Source organism: Antennarius striatus, chromosome 10 (genome assembly GCF_040054535.1).
Source record: "Antennarius striatus isolate MH-2024 chromosome 10, ASM4005453v1, whole genome shotgun sequence".
In the NCBI taxonomy this organism is placed as follows: domain Eukaryota; kingdom Metazoa; phylum Chordata; class Actinopteri; order Lophiiformes; family Antennariidae; genus Antennarius; species Antennarius striatus.
In genome coordinates, this window is record NC_090785.1 from 9,660,580 (window position 1) to 9,684,009 (window position 23,430).

Consider the following 23,430-nt stretch of genomic DNA (forward strand, 5'->3'; position numbering starts at 1 on the left):
GAAAGACCACTGCCAAACAGCACCCCCTGATATTTGGGAGTTTGTAAGTCCAGTTGAGGTAGGTGTATCTCAGCAGGTAGATCATTCATCAATTTAACATCCCTGGATTAATATCTAGTCTCCACTGTGTGTGTGTGTGTGTGTGTGTGTGTGTGTGTGTGTGTGTGTGTGTGTGTGTGTGTGTGTGTGTATGTGTGTGTGTGTGTGTGTGTGTGTGTGTGTGTGTGTGTGTGTGTGTGTGTGTGTGTGTGTGTGTGTGTGTGTGTGTGTGTGTGTGTGTGTGCAAACCTGGACAGATTCAGGCCAGTATTTTGTTTTCCTTATCCCAGCTGATGCGATTGATACTCCTCTTGATAAGTAGAACAGTCTTCACATGAGTGCGTTTATGAATTAGAATTCATAAACACACTGTTTGTCTGCAGCAAGACGGTTCCGGGTTTGAGACCTGTTCTGTGTGGAATTTTGTACGTTCTCCCCATGTCTACACAGGTTTTCCCCGGGTTCTCTGGTTTCCTTCCGCCTCAAAAAACTTGCTGCTTAGTTGGATTGGTCGGTTCCAAATTGTCCATAGATGTGAGTATGTGCATGAATGGTTGTTTGTTTTTCATCTGATCCTGCGATGCACTGGCAACGTGTTCGGAACATATCCTTGCCTCATGCCCGTCTGCTGGGATAGACTCCAGCAACCCCCCTGTAAAAAAATTAATATCCTCTATTTTTTGGTAAACTGTTACATGGTGGGTTTCTTAACAGTAAGCACTGCAGTGATCAATCAAGCCCTTTTCAGTAATTCAGAAACAAAACTGCTCAATATTGTTCTGGAGCCGGAAAAAGTCCAGCTCCTTAATGATCAGTTCATGTAGCTTTCTGTTCCCTTCTGGATTTGATTCTAATCAAATAATTCATAAATTGACAGTAAAATGTCTGGTGAATTGATTATAAGCCTTTACGTGTTGGTCAAGAGCAAACATAATACAGTATTAACAGTGGAAGAGAAATAAATAGACAGAGAGAAATAAGGCAATAGCGATAGAAATGTTACTGAATCTCAGTGGTTCTCAGATCTAAATTTGAAAAAATGTTCTGTCTAATTGTGACGCCACAGTGATGCAATGGTTAGCTCTCATGGCTCAAAGCAAGAAGGTGTCTTGTCCTCTTCTGGGAGTGTGACATCCTCCCATAGTCCTAAGACTTACAGTATAAATTTGATTATTCAGTTATTCTACGTTGCCCATGGGTGTGAATGTCAGTGGTGATTCTAGGGTCAGAGTTTTTGGTGGGGAGCTCAGCTCCAGAGGTAGGAGAGATGAGATGAGCCAGATGTGATTTTTTTTGTTGCCACGACTGCTCAAGGTAGCCTAAAAAATAATGAAGAACTACATTGACAACACTCTGGCACATAAAATGTTATGCATTTCCCCATTTTATCAAAATTATAATTTCTGTAGCACTGTAGCTGCTACAGAGAGGTTGGACACATTTCTGGGCTCTTTCCATTCATTTAATAAACAGAAAAGGCAAAGATCACAAACCAGTGAGTGGAAATGAACGGCATTAGAGTTAATAGAACTAAGTTGGAAGTAGGCAGACAAAACAACACCATATGATATAAATGTAGACACAACAATATTAAAAATAATAAATCTACTGACTCTGTGTATGGCTCAATCCAATTTAATTTCAAGTCCATACTCTACTTTAGGATCATCTGACTTATATTTAACTTGTTTTACTATAATTGACAGTATTGACTCTTTTACCTTGAATGACTAAAATAGTCATTAAAAATAGATCTAATACACCATTTGCATTTTTAAATAGACTGGTATACACTCATCAATGAAAAGCATTGTAACCATTTGTTGGCTTCAGTCTGTGAGAAATGGCATAAAACTGCCTGTGGTGCATGTAATTCTTTTTGGTTACTCACTTGTTGGGTCCCTCTGTAAGCCTTGTGAAGACCTAGCTACTTCATTCATTCATCTTCTGCCCAGATCTGGCAACTTATAGGGTGTATTTCACTCCATCCCAGTGTCAGCAGTAAAAGGCCCATGTGACCCTGTAAAAGATAAGCAGAGATGGATTATGAATGAAGCGGCACAGTGGGTAGCGCCGTCGCCCCACAACACGGCGGTTCTGGGTTCGAGCCCTGCTCTGTGCGGAGTTTAAATGTTCTCCCCATGTCTGCGTGGGTTCTCTGCGGGTTCTCCAGCTTCCTCCCACCTCCAAAAGCATGCGCTTCAGGTTGATTGGCCGGTCCCAAATTGCCCATAGGAGTGAGTGTGTGCGTGCATGATTGTCTGTCTTTGTGTGTGGCTCAGCGGTGCACTGGCATTGTGCCCAGAGTGTCCCCCGCCTCACACCCTATGCCAGCTGGGATAGGCTCCAGCTCCCCGTGACCCGCTACAACGGATACAGCGGCATAAAGTGGATGGATGGACGGATTATCAGTGAAGAAAAAAAGGTTGAATAATGTGTCCAACAATATTTGCTGCATTTCTAGACTTGGGCCAGTGTCTTTCCAACTAGCTTTCTCTTTTTTCAACTGAACATAAAAAGAAAGATCTATAATATTTAATTTAGCGGCAATCCATTGAGAACACAGTTATTCCTCGCATATTTGCGCTTCAAGATGCTTCACTACATCAGATTTTTCGTAGGTAGTCACGTGATACCGTACGTGCATGCTATTGGCTGACCGCATCCTGGAGTGCGCTGGAGTGTGGGAGAAGGTTAATACATATATAATGTGGTTTAATATTACTATGGGAAGGGTTCATAAACATTTAAATTACCCTTAACGATAAAATAAATTGTTGCTACATTGCAGAATTTCCTTTTTTGTGGGTGGTCCCGGAACACATTACCCGCGCGTAAGATAATTTGTGATACCTTTGGATGGTGACAAGACAATACGTAACCCATTCCCATTGTTTGATGTGCATGAAACAATTCATTGTTTGAGAGTGACACACAATATGTGTGAATACTGGTAATGTAGTCAAATGATCTGCTTAGCAATATTCTTAAAAGAAAAATACAATAAATTGAAAAAATTGAGAAAATCAATCCATTTATGCCATAACATTGTGTATTAGTTGTGTCATTTGACAGTACTTGGATGAAGCTCAAATTGTAAGGAAATCTTAACTGTGGTATGGCCCCTTTCAACATTTAAGTTAATTTTTAATTCTATTGATTTTTACTGTTTTCTTGAATTAACGTCTGCTGTCATTTCAGAGCCTTGTCCACCTCCCAGGCTCAAGCAGCTCCTACCCCCCCATCCCCACACACCTGTGTTGTCCTGCAACTAATCTCTCAATCAGTCTTCATCCTGCATTTCTTCTGCTCAGCCCTCACTACCCTGCTAGATTGCCTGAATAGTACTAATTCTGCCTGATGCTGAACTCAACATGTTGCCTGCTTCTTGTCAGATTTGTATGCCTGTTTTGACTGTTTACATGGCGTTCCTGATTCTACTCTTATGTTGTGCCATCATTTCCTGTCTGAAAAGTAACAAAACAATGATGGCAACCATGAACCCAGTTGACAGGGATCCAGCTCAGCCGGTGCTGTCCACATCGATTAAAATAATCCAACACCATGGGCTGCAAACTACATTTTGGGATAGAAAATGCAAAATGCATTCATCATGAATGCAGCATGGGAGTTCTCGAAGGATAACTCAAGAGTCTCACTAAAACTCCTCTGAGCCACCGAGCTACCACCGCTGTTCCTGAACAGCCTGTTAGATGTCTATAGTCTCTGGTTGTCTGCAGACTGCTACCTCTGGGATGCTGTTACAGGGGTCTAGGTACCTGTCACCTTTTCTTGGTCCAGTTCTCCCTCACCTTTGAACAAGAGCCTTAAGCTTTCCCCACGGAGCATTCCCGAATGGCGTGCATCATCTCCCTGCTCATGCAGAGAGCTCAAGACTGGGGAATTTTTGAGTGGGAGAGGCAGTCACAATTCTGAACTTCAGTCAAGTTATTCTCTGCCAAGTTAGGAAAAGCTTTTGACTATGTAACTCCTGGGAGAGATAGCTGTTCATTCCATCGATTCATACAGAAGATGAGCTAGTGACCTGGAAAACGGTTCCTCTCCTTGTGAGCATGCCAGGCAAACCACACTAAGACACTCTCTTTCCACTTCTACTGATATTTTCATTCATGCTTCACAACAACCTGTTGTTTTAGGATATTGATGGCTCAGATGACACAACCCACACATAGACTGGTCTTCAGGGACTATTATTCAATGGAGTGCTCATTGCCATGCTGTTTGCTTGAAATCTGCTCTTTCATCTACTCTTAGTTCACATGACCTTTTTGAGTCAAGAGACCTGATCAGAGTTCCAGGGGAGTACATTTGTTTAAAAGAGGTCTTCCAAAAGTCTCAGGCTACCTCACTGCCACCATACCAACCATATGATTATGCCATACACCTCCTCCCAGGCACATCATCCTATAGGGGGAGGCTATCGTCCTTATCAGCCCTAGAGTCAAAAGCAATGGATAAATACAACTGTGACTTCTTGGCAGTGGTTATCATCCAACCCTCATCCTCTCCCCCTAGAGCAGGGTTTTTCTTCGTTAAGAAGAAGAACAAGACACTGAGACACTGCATCGACTACAGAGACATCAATGATATCATCTTCTAGAACAAAGATCCTTTTATATCCTCATATCCAAATATTCTCATATCATCTGCATTTGAAATGGTACCTGATGCTACCAACTTTACCAAGCTGGACTTAAGGAATGGTTAACACCTCATGCTCATCAAAGAGGGGATTAATTGAATGTAAAACTCCTAGTGGACATTACATATACTGTACTTTGTTTAACCTAGTAAAAACCTTGTAAACCTTGTACTCCATGTAATGCTTAATGTCAATGTGTGTGTCTGTATGATATCCTCAACTTCTCCAGGTCCAAACAGGAACACAAGCTGCATGTACACCAGTTTTTTCAGTAGCTCATTGAGGACCAGATTTTTGTCAAGGTGGGGAAATGGTAATTCCACATCTCTAAAGTGTCATTCTTGGGGTTCATCATCAGCACAGAGGGGATCATGACGGATCCAGAAAAGATCAAGTGGTCACTGATTAGACCACTCCTTCAACTTGCAAGGACCTTCTGTGTTCCCTGGGGTTTGCCAACTTCTATCTACGGTTCATCAGGAACTACAGCTCTGTTGCCACTCCACTCACTGCACTTTCATCCCAGAAAATCCCTTTCAACTGGTCCCAGACAGCAAAGAAAGTGTTCTGTGATTTAAAGATCTACTTTACCACTGCTTCTATTCTCTTCCCAGTTCCTTCCCATTAGTTCATAGAAGAAGTGGATGCTTCAGATACCGGGGTTGGGCCGTGTTGTCCCAGGGTTCAGTTGAGGACCAGAAGATTCAACCAGGTTCAAAGAACACTAAACCCAATGGGTTTTTTTCCATGCAGCTACAGTCAGACAACAATAATTTACCCCAAAGAGGATTGATTAAGTATAAAATGGGTGTTTTTCCTCATTTCTTCTAAGTATAAGACTCAGTTGATTCAGTCAGACACTGTTGTAGGAAAACATTACTACATAAAAGGTGACAGCTGTAAATATCAAACCTTAGTTAAATTCAGGAAAAAAAAAAAGATAGCTCTTCTTATAGTAAACTTTTATGTGCATCAAACGGTAATATTAAGTTGATTATTTTATATCATTGCTTGGCCAAAAGTATAATGTGCTCTAAAGACAGTTTGTTGTGCAGCATAAATCACCATGGTGAAGTTAAGAATCACTGTAACCATCACCTGAATTAAAACAGATGTTACTTCACTAACCAAAAATCCAGCTTAAAAAATGATTCATATTTAAAGCCAATGTTTAGTAAAAACCATATGTACATATATATTTTCACAAATGATGCCTACCAAGTTTTGAAGTCCTGTAAGTTAATAAAACAATACTGCTTCCCCTGACTAGATGCAGTCTATGACATGGGACAAGCCCATCTCTTAATTTTCCAATTAACTTTTGGAAGTCATGACACAACACCTCATGAACAGTTGATCTGTAGCCATGCAAAAATGAGGCACCTTTTTCCAATTCAGTACAACAATCATTGATATTTCTACCTAGAGTTGCTTAATGCATTCATAACAGAATTAAAGATATCTTAAAAACTAGCAGTCATATTTACTCTGACACTTTATGTATCTTAGACAAACAGTTATCTATCTGTGTCCCTTACCCTTTGTGTTTGGGGATGGCTGCTGTGATAAAAAAAAAATAATGTGGAAGGCTCTTTTTTTAAACAGGTGAAGATTATGAAACCTTGCCAGGGGCTACACTTGTTAAAATGTGAGGCTACAGCCATTTGTTGTGTGGGGTATTGGCAAAGGGACAAGTATAATCATCTGTAACATGTTCGTGGTGACTGTTTGACCTTTGTATGACCATAACCCTTTATGACCCACATAAAAGCACCTGTTAGAATCTGCTTCAGGGTTACTAGGGATGAAACACCCATTCAATTTTCCAAAGGTGACCGCCTGATGATTTGTGATTAGTGATTTTTGAGACAATCAATATGATGCAGTCATGTCTGTCTGATATTATGCCCTTCAACTGCAGTGTGATTTTCTGATGTTCACTTAAATCATTTTATAGTCATAAATACATGAAGACAAACAAGTTTTGGTACTTTGCTGGAAATTAATATCTGATTCAATGTTCTGCATAACTTTAAATTGACATTTGAGTTACTTTGATATTGAACCCTTCCCCTGTACAGTATTTTACCAGTAATGTCCTTTTACATATGATTTGTCATCAGGCAAGCTGATGTATGGCCTATACCCCATATAATTGCAGCATTTTATATTGTGTATGATAACTGTGGAAAGAATGGGGAACGCACCAGGTGTGGTCTCTCTTCATTCACCATAGGAGCTCTGTCATGCCTTAGTGACACCCTGGAGTTTGTATAGAACCAGAAATTCAAAGTCATGGTTACTCTGAAACGTCTATGATACACTGAATCTAACTGGGAGTTGAAAACTGAACCATGGTTTCGTATTAAAGTGAACAGTGCCCCCTTATTGCTTTCAGGCGCTTTTCTGAAGCAGTGTGGTCACTGGAAACAGATGAGGCGTCTGTGCTTCTACACACAGCCCGTCATCCACCTACCTTTGAGTTTGAGCATCTCTGCAACGCAGTGCGGCTTTAAGAAGAACGGGGCTCTTAAACGTGCGGTTGGCTCCTCCTTCAGCCATGATGTCAGTCGGAGGGAGAGCGAAAGGAAGAGAGGTGGGCAGCATTGAGGAATCGAGTTCATACAATACTACTGAGACATCTACAGCTTAGCAGACAGATACGGTGAACCGCCTTTCACGGCTCCCGTACCGAGGCACACTTTGATCCAACTCCATTGGGGGGGGACAGCAAAGTGTTTCTAGCAGCCCTACTTTAGTTGTTTGTGTGGGGGGGGAGCGTGCACAACCTTGAATCAGTTAAAAACAGCTTATGAAATAAATTATGGGTAAGCTTACGTGTTTTCATTAGAAGCCAATTTTTTCCGGTCTTGGATGAAGTTTAACGGGCGGGTCAGGAGGCAGGTAAACGCACGCCTTTTTCTTTTCTTTTTTTGACACCAGCAATTTTTTTGCTGACCAAATAAAGTAGGAATGCAAGCCTAGACCCGGACACAAAGTTAGTGTATAACAGACTTGGATCGATCCGCATCTCCGTCAGTGGAATTGTGAACCCACGATTAACGAAGAGGAATTACAGCGTCTCCATCAAAGTTGATCTCCGTGCATGATTTTTTTTTCCCCCACAAATGAGGACCAGAGTTTTCTTTTTAGCGCATGGATAAGTGTTTTATAGTGGATAACAATTTTTTCTACCTGCAGCGCATTTTGCTGCCGCTTCTGACAAGGATGCTTTCTCCCCTTTCCCTCCACTTCAGTTAAATTCGTGGCACGTCTTTTTTTTCTTTTCTTTTTTTTTGTAAATCAGTGATGCTCCCTCTCTACTGCTCTCACGGTTGATTTTTTCAACGCACTCGATCTGTAAAGGTAAGCTCTGCTTCTATTCATGACTTCTCTGTTGAGATCGACATGTGTTTTACTTCATTCTGTACATACACGCACGTCTGTTCTGTCTGAACGCATTCAGAATCGTTGGGAGAGCGCCCGAAGCCTGAATTATTTGCTCCTTGGAAAATCAAATTGATGCTCCAATAATGTGTTGTAGTTACAGTAACAGAGAAAAAATATAAACTTGTTGGAGATTTGAACATTGTTTAAATACCACATTGATAAATTGCGTTTCGCGATGTTGAGCCATATTGATTTTGCGTGGGTTTTCCTCGAGTCGCTCCAGCGATGAAACAAGCGTCGCCGTGCACCTGATGGAAAAAGAAATTATCCACGGACACGGTGTACCGTAGTAAATCTAAGCCGAGCTGTCGCATTATGAATCTCCTTCGCGCGGTTGATCACGTCTTCAAGGGTTATTTAGTCTTTCTCAAAACCGATTGAGAGACAGATAGACCTACTTCCCGAGACCATCTCAAAAGCAGAGTTGGAGGAGTCTAAGCAGTTTGGCCGCTTATCTCGGTGCGTAGGTGCGCGGTTACAGCGCGCTCTTGGTCAAAGGGTTCAGCTGCCCCAGACCATAACCACAAGGGTTTTTGTCTGTTGTCATCGAATGCCTTTGAGGGAAAAAAACACGTTATGGTGGGTTCCTCTAGGTATAGTTAAGATTGCCATGACTGATTTCGAAATTGCTCCGTACATTTTACTTTTCAAGTTTCCAAAATGATGCCTGTTCTATATGGAACAAAATATATTTGACCAAGAACTTTCATCAATTTGTAGCGCCGCCCTCCAAAAGTTGAGCAAAATATTTTCACTGAAGAAGTTCAAATATTTATTTGATTAAAACAGAAAATTTTGCTCACATCCCCATTTCATGTCACTATGGGTATACAGAACAACTGGTGTTGTCTGCAATATCCTGACATGTCTTAATTTTTTTCCTTAGGTCAGTTTGACTCTATGCTGAGTAGTTTGGGAGTTAATTTGTAAAGAAAGTTCATATGGTCCAAATAGATTTGTGAGTAAGCAATGTCAAAAATGTTTCAGTGGTGTTACATCTGCTTGGCTATTCCACCAAAACACTGAAAACAATTTTTTTAAATCAGGTATAATATATGGAAAACCTCAGTAAAGAGCACTTCAAGTTTTAAATATTCTCTCAAATATTCTCCTAGTTTGGTTTATTCACAATATTGCAGTTGAATTATCCGTTTATTTTCCGAGAAAGGACTACCCACAGTAAGTTTACCTATTTTTGAATCTATGTATGCGTTAAATCACATCAAATGTGGCAAACTGAAATACAATAGCAACTATTTTATTAATTGTGTTTTGGCTGTGTTTTTACTGTAGTGATAAAATGAGAAACATATGTCACTACAAATCACAATAGGAAGCTTCTTAATTACTTGTTTTCTTCTTCTGAAAACTTTTTTTCCCACAAACAAGTGAAAATTTATCACACATAAAAACAATCTATTTTTAACTAACAATAAACTAAACACTGCATTGAAATTCTTATTTATATGTAGCATTGCCTTTGTAACCTTATATTACTATCCAATTGTTACATTTCTTAAAATAATTCAATTTGATTATACGTGAGAGTGAGAAAAGATTACCTGGTGGCAATTAATTATACAAGCTATTCACAACTCACTCAATTCTAGATAAAGATTTATATAATGACTGGGAAAAAATAGATTAATCCCTGGGGTATGTGGCCAAACACAATTACCAAACTGTGCAATGGTGTCTAATTTTGTGTCAAAATCTGTCCCTCTCAATTTTCCCTAAACAATTTGAACTGACATTTTCCATCAGTAATAATCCAAAAGTACAACTGTCAATGTAGAAATTTATAGAAAAAATTGTTTTATTGTATTTTCCTATTTTACTGTTAAATTTAGGTATTATAATTATTATTGAAGTTCACAAGAGATTTCAACTTTTATTCCTGCACCATGTCAAGAGAATTGTTCTTGCTGTATGGACTGAAAAAAAGAAAGTTGATCCTGACAGAAACCATCTCTGTGAGGCTGTCAGCGATCCTTAAAGCTGTTGAAAGTGAAAAAGCGCAGGACATTGAAAAGTACTACTTTTACCCATGAACCTATTTGAGGATCTCTTTGGATCCATCCACAATGTTAATACATGTGACACTTTTCAAAATTTCCAAAATGGCCAAATGTCTTAGATCTCAGTCTATAACTACTGATACAAACACTTCAGTTTATATTACTATGTTTTGGGTTGATGTTAACAGGTGACAGCAGCTATGTATCCCCCTTTTCATCCCTACCTTCTCTGAGTGCAAACACCAACAGGGCCTGTCCATCATACTGGTGTGTAAAGTAATCCAGGGGCTCCTTCTCCTCACTCCCCAGAGAAGGAGGTTTGAGTTTGTCTACTAGATTCAACCTGCTGTCTGAGGCTCAAAATAGCATTTCAGGAGACTAGTGAAATGTAAGCAAAGGAGACACTGACTGACAGCTAGGATTTTCTTTTTCACTCCCTCTCACTTTTTCCATCGAGCACATTTTAATTCTTTCATCCTGCCCTATTCACTGCGGATAAGTAAAGAGGTGTGACGAGTGGAAAGCCATACATTTGTTCTATCTATCTATCTATCTATCTATCTATCTATCTATCTATCTATCTATCTATCTATCTATCTATCTATCTATCTATCTATCTATCTATCTATCTATCTATCTATCTATCTATCAACATCACATTACCATTATGACACTATCCTCTCTGTTCCGACATTTGTACTCTTGCATGTACTCTAAGTCAGAAAAATATTAAATTTCTTCATCCTCCAGAACATTATTGTCACTTGCAAGGGAGAGAAAATCTAGATCACGCTTTGATCTTTTCTGTTTTTTTCTTTTTCACCTCGGCGAATCACATCCCATTTAAGGATGTAATTTAAACTTCATTATTCGTTGAGTGAGCTCAGCCTTGGACTGCCTTACGATCATCACAGTAAAGCAATTGCTGCTCACTCTCAGAGAGATGCACACTTCAAAGTAAATTGTGTCAGAGTCACTAATGGTATATATCTCATCAATATTTGGCATGACAGTACAAAAATACCAGAGATACATATGAAGAAGGAAGATCCTTCACATTGACCACTGTTAGTCTCTTTTTTTGAGTCTGTGAAACTGTTCATTAATGAGTCTCATGTAATATCTTTAAAGGCTGTATAAATGCAGAGCAATTGTTGCTGATTTGTACCAGCTTAATTAAAATCTTATTTTTAATCAAGTCCCCTTTGTCAGTAGGCAAGAAGCTTTAGTGAATATGAAAACTATTGCCTTGCCAATTTAGAGGACCCCTGCAGTGCAGTTTAGGTAGTCATACCTACTCGGCTGGATATTGTTTGGCTAATGTAAATGGATGGAAGGAAATTTCATAAAGTGGGAAATATCGCCATTCCCCAAGAGCTGTTTGTAGTCCCTTGTTACTCCTGGTATGTATGCGTTTTCAGCATCGGCTGTATGTCGTTTCTATGATGGCTGTCATAAACAAATTGTGTGATTCACTGAAGGAAAAGGATATTTGAATTTAAGGCAGTTGCATTAAAAATCCACCACAGACATTGAAGAAAATCATATGGGGTTGATAAACATTCAGAGAGTTAGAGGACCTAAGCATATAGTGGGATATGAGTGATAAAATAACAGTTATCTTTAAATTTATTTCCCTGGAATTCACATGAGGTCCCACAATTATTATGAAACATAAACATTTCTATGGTTTGGTAACTTTAAAATGAAACGTCATTGCACATTAAAAACAACTGTGTGAAAACAAATACTTAAATAATTTAACAAATCAAATAAAAGCCACATTGATTTACTCCCATAATAATTGACTGCATAACCTACTAATTAACTTGTGGAAAACAGTCAATATTTCATACCAACATATACTGACAGAGAAGTACTTTTACAATATGACTCTATCATCTTCCCTTTGCCATCTTGGGTACTAGTAATCTGGGTCTTGCTCTTTAGCAAGCGTTGCATGTTAAAAAAATTCCAGAACAGCATATGGTAAAGTAACACCATATACAGACTATTTTATAGTTCATAAAACATTTTTCGTTCAGAGGCATCATTTAATACAATGACAGAATAGATATTGTACTATGAAATAGTGAAAATATTAATATTAATACAGAATGAATTTGTGATTTAAGTTAATTAATTTGTCAGTCCAATATTAAATTATTTCACAATGTTGTCTTTTGTCAGCGCGGTTACTCCAAACAAAGGTGTTATATTGTGTGTACATTTACGTACATTGAGGTTCATGAAATACTTGCAAGCTCGACTGCTTACATTTAGAGCAATTAGGTAGGGTCAAGCTATGGAACTGTGTCTTTGTGTGTCTTTATGTACGTGTGTTCAAGCACTGATGCCTAAAGCTCCATTCAGCTCTCCCAAAATCAGCTATGAATTTAATATATAATATATAATATTTAATATAAATTAAGTTCTTCTTTGTGAAGTGTTTCATTTTTTGTACCCGTCAGTTAATGAACAAGCTTTCAATTCAGATTGTCTTGTCACCACAGGAAACTCAACTGCAATAATACTACCCAATGAAAATATGAAAAGATTTATTGTGATGAAATGGATTGATGGAATAAGTGAACCACTAACCTTTACCTGCCCACTTGTGCAGTGGATGTCATCAAAGGTTATTTGTGTGAAACAGTTGTCAATTTGCTGTCGATGAAAGGGTGTGGGATGATAACTACTACGAATAGATAGGTCAAGCTGAAAATTCTCTGCAAGGGAAAACAGAATAATTGAAGCAAAACTTTAAAAACCATTTATCTCTGCATTGATCATGTGCCTTCAGTCTTTGTTTTTTGTTTTTTTTCTGTCTCACTTCTCTTGAGGTAGAACTGCAGCTGTTGGTGTGAAGCTCCCATCCCCTCTTGAGTATGGACTTAGCAAGTCAGGCTCATGTGCTGGTGGTCTTGCTCACCTGTATGGCTTTGCTGTGCCAAGCCCAGGAGAGGGACTACACGGTGAAGGAAGAGCAGCCGGAAAACATCCGCATCGGTAATCTGCGCAAGGACTTGGACCTCAAACTCGACCCTAACATCAGGCTATCCTCACCGCTACAGTTCAAGCCTGTGTACAAGACAGGTGATGTGCCTTTAGTGAGGGTGGAGGCCAACACAGGAGAGATTTTCACTACCAATCACAGAATCGACCGGGAAAAGCTGTGCTCTGGTGTCTTTGCTGAGAAACGCTGCTACTATGAGATTGAGGTGGCTGTGCTGCCCGATGAGATCTTTAGATTGGTCAAGATCCGTTTCCTGATTGAGGATGTAAATGACAATGCACCCCTTTTTCAGTCTACTGTAATTAACATCTCCATCCCAGAGAACACAGCCATCAACACCCGTTACCCAGTGCCCTCTGCATTTGATCCTGATGTAGGAATCAACGGAATACAACATTATGAACTGGTCAAGGTGAGGCTGCCTACATTTTTATACTCTCTTGCATATAAAGTGAAAAAACATAGGTATTATTTTGTTGGGTTTGAGGGCAGCTTTAGTTGTTTTGATCTGAATACAATATTAATCACAGGTACATTTCAAACTCATTCTACTTTTTATATGATTGGAAGGTCTGTTGTCAAGACTACCATTCGTAGTGCTGTTGTAAATGTACCCCATAACTGAACTGAAGAAACATTTGCAAACGCTACTGAAAATGTGTGTGGTTGAAAACACATGTCACAAGCTCTATTGTCAAGTTTGTTGAAAGTTTTTTGTGTAATGAAACCGTTCTTTTCAAATGACTTATAAGTATTGTCTTGAATTTAGTCCCATTTCTGAAATAGATAAAATGTGGTAGAAAATAATTGTCTTTTCAAGTAAAATGGTTATCTTCAATGTAAGCACAATAGCATCAGTGAATACATATCTTTAATATCTATTAAACCTGCAGTGTGCTGCAAGTCTTTGACCACTGGCAGTCAGTTAGATTTTATAAAGCTTTTTTTGTTTTGTTTTTGATTTTTTTGCTTATATTCTCGTCGTGCTCGTCGTGTCATATTATTCCGATTGTCCGACATAGCTTCTGCCATTAGCCATATCTCAACTTGTAGTGCTGCAGTCTATCCATATTGAAAATTCATTTTGAGCCATTGACAATGTGGCCTACATTTCTATTAAAGTGGAAAATGCCATGGAGCCTAAATGTTTTATAGGCTTTAATATTCTCATATGCTGTTCTTAATAATGAGTGCATAATAGTGCAGCAGTATCAGAGAATATGCTTTTAAAAGTGCACACACAGCATGTACCTCATTTGCAATTTTTCCGCAACAACTTCCTTGTGGTACTAGACGCGTGAAAAAAAAGAATGTGCACTATATCGTTTGAAAGCAGGAATGCATTTCTTCATCTTCTAATAGATGCATTAATAAAGTGCACTGTAATATTCTCTGTTGTCCAATGTATTAAGTCTTACAATCTGTATCAAGCATTCTACATGTATAGTCTATGCAACAATGTCTACATAGGTATATGGTTAATTGAGATTGTACAAGCTCTTCCAATTGATGTGTAGTTAAAACGACCAATGGAAACGCTGTGGAGGAAAACCTAAACATAATAATTAAGATTATTGGTTCTGAGAATATGGTGCGAGGCCGAAATGGGAAGTCCATTCTGTAGTCCTGGATGAATTTAACACTGGATGCGACTGAACAGAATCGTTATTGACTATGTCTCCCTTGAATACAATTTTTTTTTTTTTAAGGGCACCACTGCCAAGGACTCTCCAGCGCTATACCCAGAATTGTTTATGCTTGGAAAATCACCAGTAAAATGTTCTGGTCATTATGATAATCATCTAAAATGTATTTTGCATTTTCTATTTCATTGTAGGAAACTTTCTGCCTTAAAAGTGATTGGATTGCTTTTCACAGGAAATTATTCTTAGCACATGTCATGCCCATGAATCAGATGTACTCAATTTATATTCGTATAAAAACTTCATTTTGTGGATATGAGTTTTTATGTATGAGTTTGGCTTGCCACAATGTTAAAGATACTACTAAATTATTACTACATTATGAAGCATAGCTATATTCTCTGGCTTTCCGTTTCTCGTGTAGTACGTCTAACTTGTCAACATATAGGTTAGATAGATATAGTTGTATATTTGAAAGAAACAGTGGATACTCTTTTTTTTTACAATGTCTTCTATCAAAGGAATGAAGGTTTTTTTGGTCTGTCTTCCTGTCATTTTTGTCCCACACAATACTCCATTCCATATATAACTGGGTGGCAGCATTCAGACTTTGTCTGAAATGCTACATCAGTGTACTGCAATGGCATGTTATGTCACCTGAACTATATGGACAAAGTCATCCTAAGAAATGGTAATGATCATTGTAAATGTCACATGCACAGAACAATGATTTTTGATCAGTGCAAGTTCAGCCATGTAACATAGTCACAGAATAATTCAGAGGCCAAGAAGCAAAAATATTGAACACCAAAGAAATTATTTTTTTTTTTATCCATGGGATTTTCACAGACATTTATTCATAGTCTTAATCCTATTATGTATGTTTTTACAGTATCCTTCATAGCATTAATTTAAGCTGCATCTATGTCAGCATCTTCAGGCATGTTGATAGTAGGTCTTTTTCAAGTTGTTATGTGTAGATCAGTCTTCTCCTGCTGGATGGCCTATGCCTCACTGACAAATTGTATGATGATTAGGGTGTTTATATTTTGGTTGAGCAATCCAGAGAGCTCTTTGACCTGTTTGATACCTACCAATTTTTTTTTATATTTGACACTTTTTTGTGGTCTGTCATAAATAAATAATAGAGGATGAATTTTCCCCTCTGTTGCTATTCTAAACCCAAGCTTAAATAATTTTATTCCTGAAGTTATATTTGAACATGTTAAATGTATGCTCCATTCTGAAGGAGCTAGAAAATGTTGATTAATATATTGCATGGTGCCCTTCAGCAATGAAAAAGACAGTGGGCAAAAGCTCACAGTCAAGCATTTCCAATTTTCATTAGCATCCTATTTTGACACATTATCCTCTTCTGAAGATTGACAAAAGGGGACAAACAATCCTCTAGCTTTTTTGTCTTAATTATATGCATGAAATCATGGCCAGGGGCAGAACCATATGAGGTATGTAGAGGAAGAATGAAGGAAGAATTCGAGGCCAGATAGAGAGGGCATTTCTATCAGTATTATAAAGAGGTGCTATAGTTTTTGATGAATAGCCCTTCCCATTTAGCCTCATCCATGGGCATCACCGTGACTGGAGTTGTCCTGATATATTCACAGCCCAATTTCAGTCTCCTCTTAGTTTTAATAAGGTCATCAACTTGGTTGAAAAATGCATCCAGAATCTGAGGCACTGTCTACAGAACAAGGTTCAGAATCATCCTTGCCTCATCATCAGCCAGCTCCACTTTCGTCAGTCTCCCTCAGTCATTTTTATTTCAATTAGCCACCTCTGATTACAGCACATTATTCTGATTATGTATACAGCACATAGCCCACATTTACCCTGATTTCTTTGTGATCATGACAGTGACCTGTGGCCAAGTAATGTGAAATAAATGGCAAGTCATCAAAGTTCAAGAAGACATGCACCTGTGCAGTATGTGTGGTGAAAGACCATTGTATAATGTACACACTTAGCCATTTAGACAGCTTTGTCCTTCTTGCTAAGCCTTGGGGTTCATGTGAGTGATTCATGCTAGTATTTGGCCTTTTCATACCCTGCCCTAGATCTTATCACAATCTGCCAGACTAATTTTGCATTCAGGAGGATGCACAGCCTGAGAGATAGCTCATTTCAACTTATTGAAATGCGTTGAGTGCTATGTTGTCAGTTGTAAAATTGTGTGAAACCAAGACAAAAGCATAGAGGAAATGCTGGCCCATAAATCATTGTGCAGTGTTCTTTTGACACATCCTAACTCAATGTCCTACTATTACCAAATATCAATGTGCATATAGTCAGCTATTGTGCTAAATACATGAACCTTTCAAACAACACATAATGCTTTGTGCAGATATATTAGTGATTATGAATACAGACACCAGCATGCCGTTCTGGACATTCAATGATGATATGATGCACCAACTTTCATTTCAGTTCGTTCAAAAAGGAGTATCTTACTACCTATAGGTGCTATGTCCACTAAACACCATGTTACTTTTGTTGATCACTGCTGCAGTGTTGGCTGTTTAAGTAGTTCCGTCAATCACTGACATCCTGACAGAATCCCCTTTGCAAGCATTTTTTTTTTCTCAACTAAGTGCCTGAATTTACGATCTAGAGTTACATGTTTTCTCATGCCAATTACAACAGTGTCGAGACAATGTTTCTGGATTTTGGAATAAAATGAGGACTCTAGTTCTCACAATTTGTCTACTGTTTCTTGCTTGAACAAGGATGATGTATGTATCTTAATCTCATTTGATAGCTGTGCCTAGACAGCGTAATCTCTCCCAACATTATGTGCAGCATGAAGCTTATCTCTTTAAATAGGATGCTTTTTCTTGTTTTACCATGAAACTGCTTCTCAACGACAGAGCTTCAAAGGGCTTCTTTGTTTCATAATATGCATGCAGCTCATTCATGGACTTGATCTTCCTCTTATTTCCTCTCTCTACTCTCTCCTTTTCTGTCTCTTGTGTCCCTCTCCCTATCTTTTTCCTCTTTTTTTTCTTCTCTTCATATTTGGAAACATGGAGAGACAGTGTTATACCCTAAATGCAGTGGTATTGCTGTAGGTGGAAAAGAGTTAGTTGAATAGCCTGTTACTCTAATTTCCCAAGAACATAAGTTTTCATCCACATCTGTTTTACTATATTTAACCTATCCTTAGTTAAAAATTATGATAATCACCCTTTTTTATTTAATCTCGGTTGATCTGGTCTTGCAGTGCAGTTCAAATGTTCCAATTTTATGTGCTGATGCTTCTCAAATTTTGACTGTCATCTGTTGTGTAACTGAAGCAAAAATTATGAACAATGCCTTACACATCACAGAAAGCCTGAAATCCATTTTTGAGGAAAAAATGTAATGAAGAGGTTGAAAAGGAAAACAAATCCATTCAAGAAATAGTTACAAGATGGGCTTTATTTGATTCAACCATATGATAAGAATGTTTTTCTTTTTCAGATTTTTCAAAATATTTGCAAGTAAACATTTCTTCTGATTGTTGCATTGTTTATACAATAAAGTTATTGTATAAAATACTTTTGAATTACAGTTACCCAACTGAAAAAAGTAGGGAACAGCGAACAGCCAGCAGCTTTGCTTAAGACATTTAATTTGCTTGTGACACTTGGCTGATTATGAGGAGAAATGTGAATGAGTAACCAAAGAAATTACCCCCATAATGGGTAAGGCTTTCATGCCTAATTTAGAATATTTTCTTATATAAGTAAAAAAAAATATGTTGCGTCACTGGAGAAATATGTACTTTTATTTGCTATTATTATGCAAAAAAATGACAAAAGATTCTGGGATTCCGTGCTTAGTTCGTATGTTCTTCCTTTGTCTGCATGGGTTCTGTTCCAGTTCCCCAGCTTCCTCTCAGCTCCAAAAACATGCACTTCAGGTGAATTGGTCAATTTCAGATTGTCCGTAGGTGTTAGTGTGTGCGTGAGTGGCTGTTCATCTTTCGTGTGGCTCTGTGACGCAGTTGTGGCGTGTCCAAAGCACCTCCACACCTCTTGCCCACAAGCTCGCTGAGATTGAGTTCAGCAACCCCTGTAACCCATGAAAATGGAAGAAGCATTTTAGAAAATGAATGAATCAATGCATAAATGCATGGATGCCATTTTATTAGTACTCTCTTAAATCATTCCTAGGTAAAATTGTGCACTTGCAAAACAGAATAATTATGACTCATCATGTCATCTTGTCTTTGCAGAGTGTTAGCGAGTTTGGTTTGGACATCATTGAGACTCCTGAGGGTGACAAGTGGCCACAGCTTATCGTCCAGCAAAACCTGGATCGTGAGCAGAAAGACACTTTTGTCATGAAGATAAAGGTGGAGGATGGAGGCAACCCCCCAAAATCCAGCACTGCAATTCTTCAAGTCACCATCTCTGATGTTAATGATAATCGTCCCATCTTCAAAGACAGTGAGCTAGAAGTAATGGTCCCAGAGAATGCCCCCATGGGATCATCAGTTGCTCAGCTTCATGCCACGGATGCAGACCTAGGTTCCAATGCACAGATACACTTCGCGTTCAGCAACCAGATCTCTGCCTCAACTAAACGCCATTTTGCCATTGACAGCTCTACAGGATTGATCACTGTGAAGCAGCCGCTGGACAGGGAGGTAACTCCTGTTCATAAACTCATCGTGCTTGCCAGTGATGGCAGCTCTACCCCCTCCAGAGCAACAGTGATTGTTAATGTAACAGACATTAATGACAATGTTCCCACCATAGACACCCGCTACATTATCAACTTGGTTAATGGGACTGTTCTACTGTCTGAGAATGCACCTCTCAACACCAAAATAGCACTAATTACTGTTACTGACAAGGATGCAGATCTTTACGGCAAAGTCGCTTGCTACACTGACCATGATGTTCCTTTTCGGTTGAAGCCTGTTTTTAATGATCAATTCTTACTAGAGACAGCTGCCCCCCTCGATTATGAGACGACTCGGGAATATGCAATTAAGATAGTGGCCTCGGATAGGGGGACGCCTCCTTTGAACACTTCAGCTATGGTTTTAATTAAAATCAAGGATGAGAACGATAATGCACCCATCTTTCCCCAGCCGGAAATCCAACTTTCTATACCGGAGAACAATGACCCTTCTACACAGTTAATAAAAATCAGTGCCACTGATTCAGACAGTGGACATAATGCTGAAATTATTTATACTCTTGGCCCTGATGCACCTGATGGGTTTAACATAGACAGACGATCAGGAATCCTCTCTGTTGGAAAACGACTGGACAGGGAGAAACAGGAAAGATACTCATTCACTGTCATAGCAAGGGACAATGGCTCCACTTCCCTGCAGAGCAATGTCACTGTCAGGCTAATCGTCCAGGACCTTAATGACAACAGCCCAGCTTTCACACACCCTGAGTACAACTTCTATGTGCCTGAGAACCTGCCTCTCTACGGAACTGTTGGGTTGATCACAGTGACAGATGCAGATGCTGGAGATAATGCTGTTGTTACTCTGTCCATTTTGAATGGAAAGGATAATTTCATCATTGACCCTCAAACCGGTGTGATCAAACCAAATATCACCTTCGACAGAGAGCAGCAAAGTTCTTATACATTTATGGTCAAGGCAGTTGATGCAGGCCAACCGTCAAGCTCCTCCTACGCCAAGGTCACTATCAATGTAGTTGACGTGAATGACAATCGCCCTGTGTTTGTCATCCCATCCTCCAATTACTCATATGACCTAGTGCGGACCACTACCACCCCTGGCGCAGTGGTCACCAAAGTGTTTGCCATTGACAATGACACAGGTATGAATGCTGAGCTGCAGTACAGTATTATCAGCAACATCATCATAACATCTAGGGTGTCTCCTCGAGGTCTGTTCACCATCGACAAATCAACGGGTAACATAACACTACAGGAGAAAATAGTGGCAGCTGATCAGGGGCTTCATCGGCTGGTGGTCAAGGTTAAAGACCTTGGCCAGCCTGAGTCATTACATGCTATTGCACTTATTCACTTGTTTGTCAATGACACTGTGTCAAATGCTACTTTCATCCAAGAGCAACTGCGAAAAAGTATGGAGACACCACTGGACCGTAACATAGAGGACAGTGAGGTATCTCCTCAAACCAATGGATATGTGATCGTTGTCATAGCTATCATAGCAGGTACCATGACTGTCATTTTGGTGATATTTGTTACTGCCTTGGTGCGGTGCCGACAAACGCCCAGACATAAAGTGGTACAGAAGGGCAAGCAGAGTGGTGAGTGGGTGTCACCCAACCAAGAAAACCGTCAGATCAAAAAGAAGAAGAAAAGAAAGAAGCGATCGCCTAAGAGCCTTCTCTTGAACTTTGTGACCATTGATGAATCCAAGCCTGATGACCCTACCCATGAGCATGTTAATGGCACACTTGATCTCCCTGTGGAGTTAGAGGAGCAAACTATGGGGAAGTACAATTGGGCTACCACGCCCACCACATTCAAACCTGACAGCCCAGATTTAGCCAAGCATTACAAGTCAGCGTCCCCTCAACCTACATTTCAAATCAAACCGGAGACTCCAGTTGCCCCAAAGAAACACCACGTGATCCAGGAGCTCCCATTGGACAACACATTCGTGGTGGGCTGTGACTCACTCTCTAAGTGCTCATCGACTAGCTCCGACCCATACAGTGTCTCAGAGTGCAGCTGTCAGGGGGGATTCAAGACTGCAGGGCAAATCACCACCCGACAGGTAATTCATAACTTCCTTTTTAAACCCACCCACACTAGTCCCCACTCACATTCCCCTTGCTATTCCATGATAGGAGATGTAGAACTGGGAAGAATGTGGCAGGTAGGGGGCAGGGGATTTTCCCACACAGACAAACATGTCCATATGAATGTCATTTACAGCTAAAAATTGGTACTCAAGATTTGCAATTAACAAATGAGTAAAATGTAATATGCTGCAATTATCAACCCTTCTTCATAAGTACCTGTAATTGCAAAAATATATCCACTGCTTAATTTCTATTCATATTATTAGATAATGGCAGCAGTGCAATGATAGAAAGCTATTGTAAACTTTAATGGGAATGAAAGTGTTTATACAATCTAATAAAGAAGAGCCTGAGATAGGCTAACATGTTCTAACTCAACTGGACAAATTCAGCAGCCATAAAAGTCCCAAACTCACAATTTGTAGTTACCCCTCAGTTTTGCACATGAACAAAAATCTCAATGCTGTTTAATACATGTATTGTTAGACTTTCAAAATCAATCTTACTAAAATTTCACATATTGCATAATGACATTTTATGACGTTTTTTATATGTAGGCTCAAGAACTGCTGAGTTAGGTGTAGGAAAAGATGAAATAAATTCAGAAGTTTTGTGACTTTGTTAAAAAGACTGCATATTTTTATAGAGCATGATATCAGTTAGTGACATAACTTCTATTGTGCATGTCATTATGAGATGACCTCCAAACTTTTCAGACTATCAATGCTGCCACAGAAAGAGGCCTCTCTGGTAATAACACTATAGCAGACTAATTTATGATGCCATACTCGCATGTAAAAGGCCCCTGACCACGCTCTGCTCTTGACGGATTGGGAGTAAAAACAGACTAAAAGAGGCAACAATGATATACCTACTAGTGTATTCTAGATCAAGGTTCAATGTTGCTATTTGCTAATGTATTTTACTGACAAATTTATACACAAAAAATACATTTTGAGTCTATCTCATGCAGTAGATAATCAAAACTTATGAAGGTAAAAAGTCTTGACATTCTAAAACTAGGTGATAAATAAATAATCTCACCTCATCTCTCATCTGTTCTGAGTTTTTTCCGTAGAATATAAAATGCTCTTCTAACCACACCAGTGAGGCTTTGTGGGAGAGAGGTTCATTTGAATGCCAAGGTGCAGCAAAGGGCTTATGACTCCGTATGAGATATGTGCCAAATGCGAAGGGCCACGATAAATAAAAGCCAGTGAGGGAAATAAATGTAAATCAGAGCTAAGGAGCAATGGCCTTGCTCAGTGTGGACAACCAAAACTGAAACCTGTAGGGAAGACTGAGTGCTATTTGGGGCAGGGGAGGGGGGTCACAGGGATCAAGGTGACGTTGGCTTTGGACCAATATACTTAACATCAAGGGAGTAGTGGTCCATAAAAATGCCTGCCAGGGTGATGTTGCATTTTGTCCATGAATGTTCTTCTTTAATGACCTCAATAATGGTTATAAATTACGTACAGAAATTCTTTTCATTCTTCAAATGAGCTCACGTAGTAGAGGGTGTAATGACATCACAACAAAGGTTAGCTGCTGTAATATATCATAGATTATACTAAAGAGGACACTGAAAATGTTTTTTTTTTTTTTTACTTCCACAATACGTTACAGAGCATGTACATGTTTTTATTTGACTTACTATCATTAGGACATTGGAAACAGTCCTGGCTGACTACTGAGCAAGGAATAGCAATTTGCAGATAGTGCCAATGTGTTCATCCTTTGTTTTCATTATCACACATCCAGTCAAATGTTCTGCCTTTTCTACTTTTTTCTTTTGCTTTTTTAGTTGGTTCCTTTAAAAATGCGTAAA

The 23,430-nt window shown here is 39.1% G+C and overlaps 1 protein-coding gene across 1 annotated transcript in view; it reads left to right on the forward strand.

Moving 5' to 3' along the window:
- Positions 1 to 7,945: 7,945 nt before the first annotated feature.
- Positions 7,946 to 23,430, forward strand: part of pcdh11 (protocadherin 11) — a 143,578-nt gene continuing 128,093 nt past the window's right edge. The window contains exons 1-3 of the mRNA XM_068326420.1: positions 7,946 to 8,068; positions 13,018 to 13,598; positions 19,064 to 21,527. Of these exons, the coding sequence (XP_068182521.1) occupies positions 13,059 to 13,598; positions 19,064 to 21,527 (3,004 nt within the window). The 5' untranslated portion in view covers positions 7,946 to 8,068; positions 13,018 to 13,058. The remainder of the gene's footprint in view (positions 8,069 to 13,017; positions 13,599 to 19,063; positions 21,528 to 23,430) is intronic.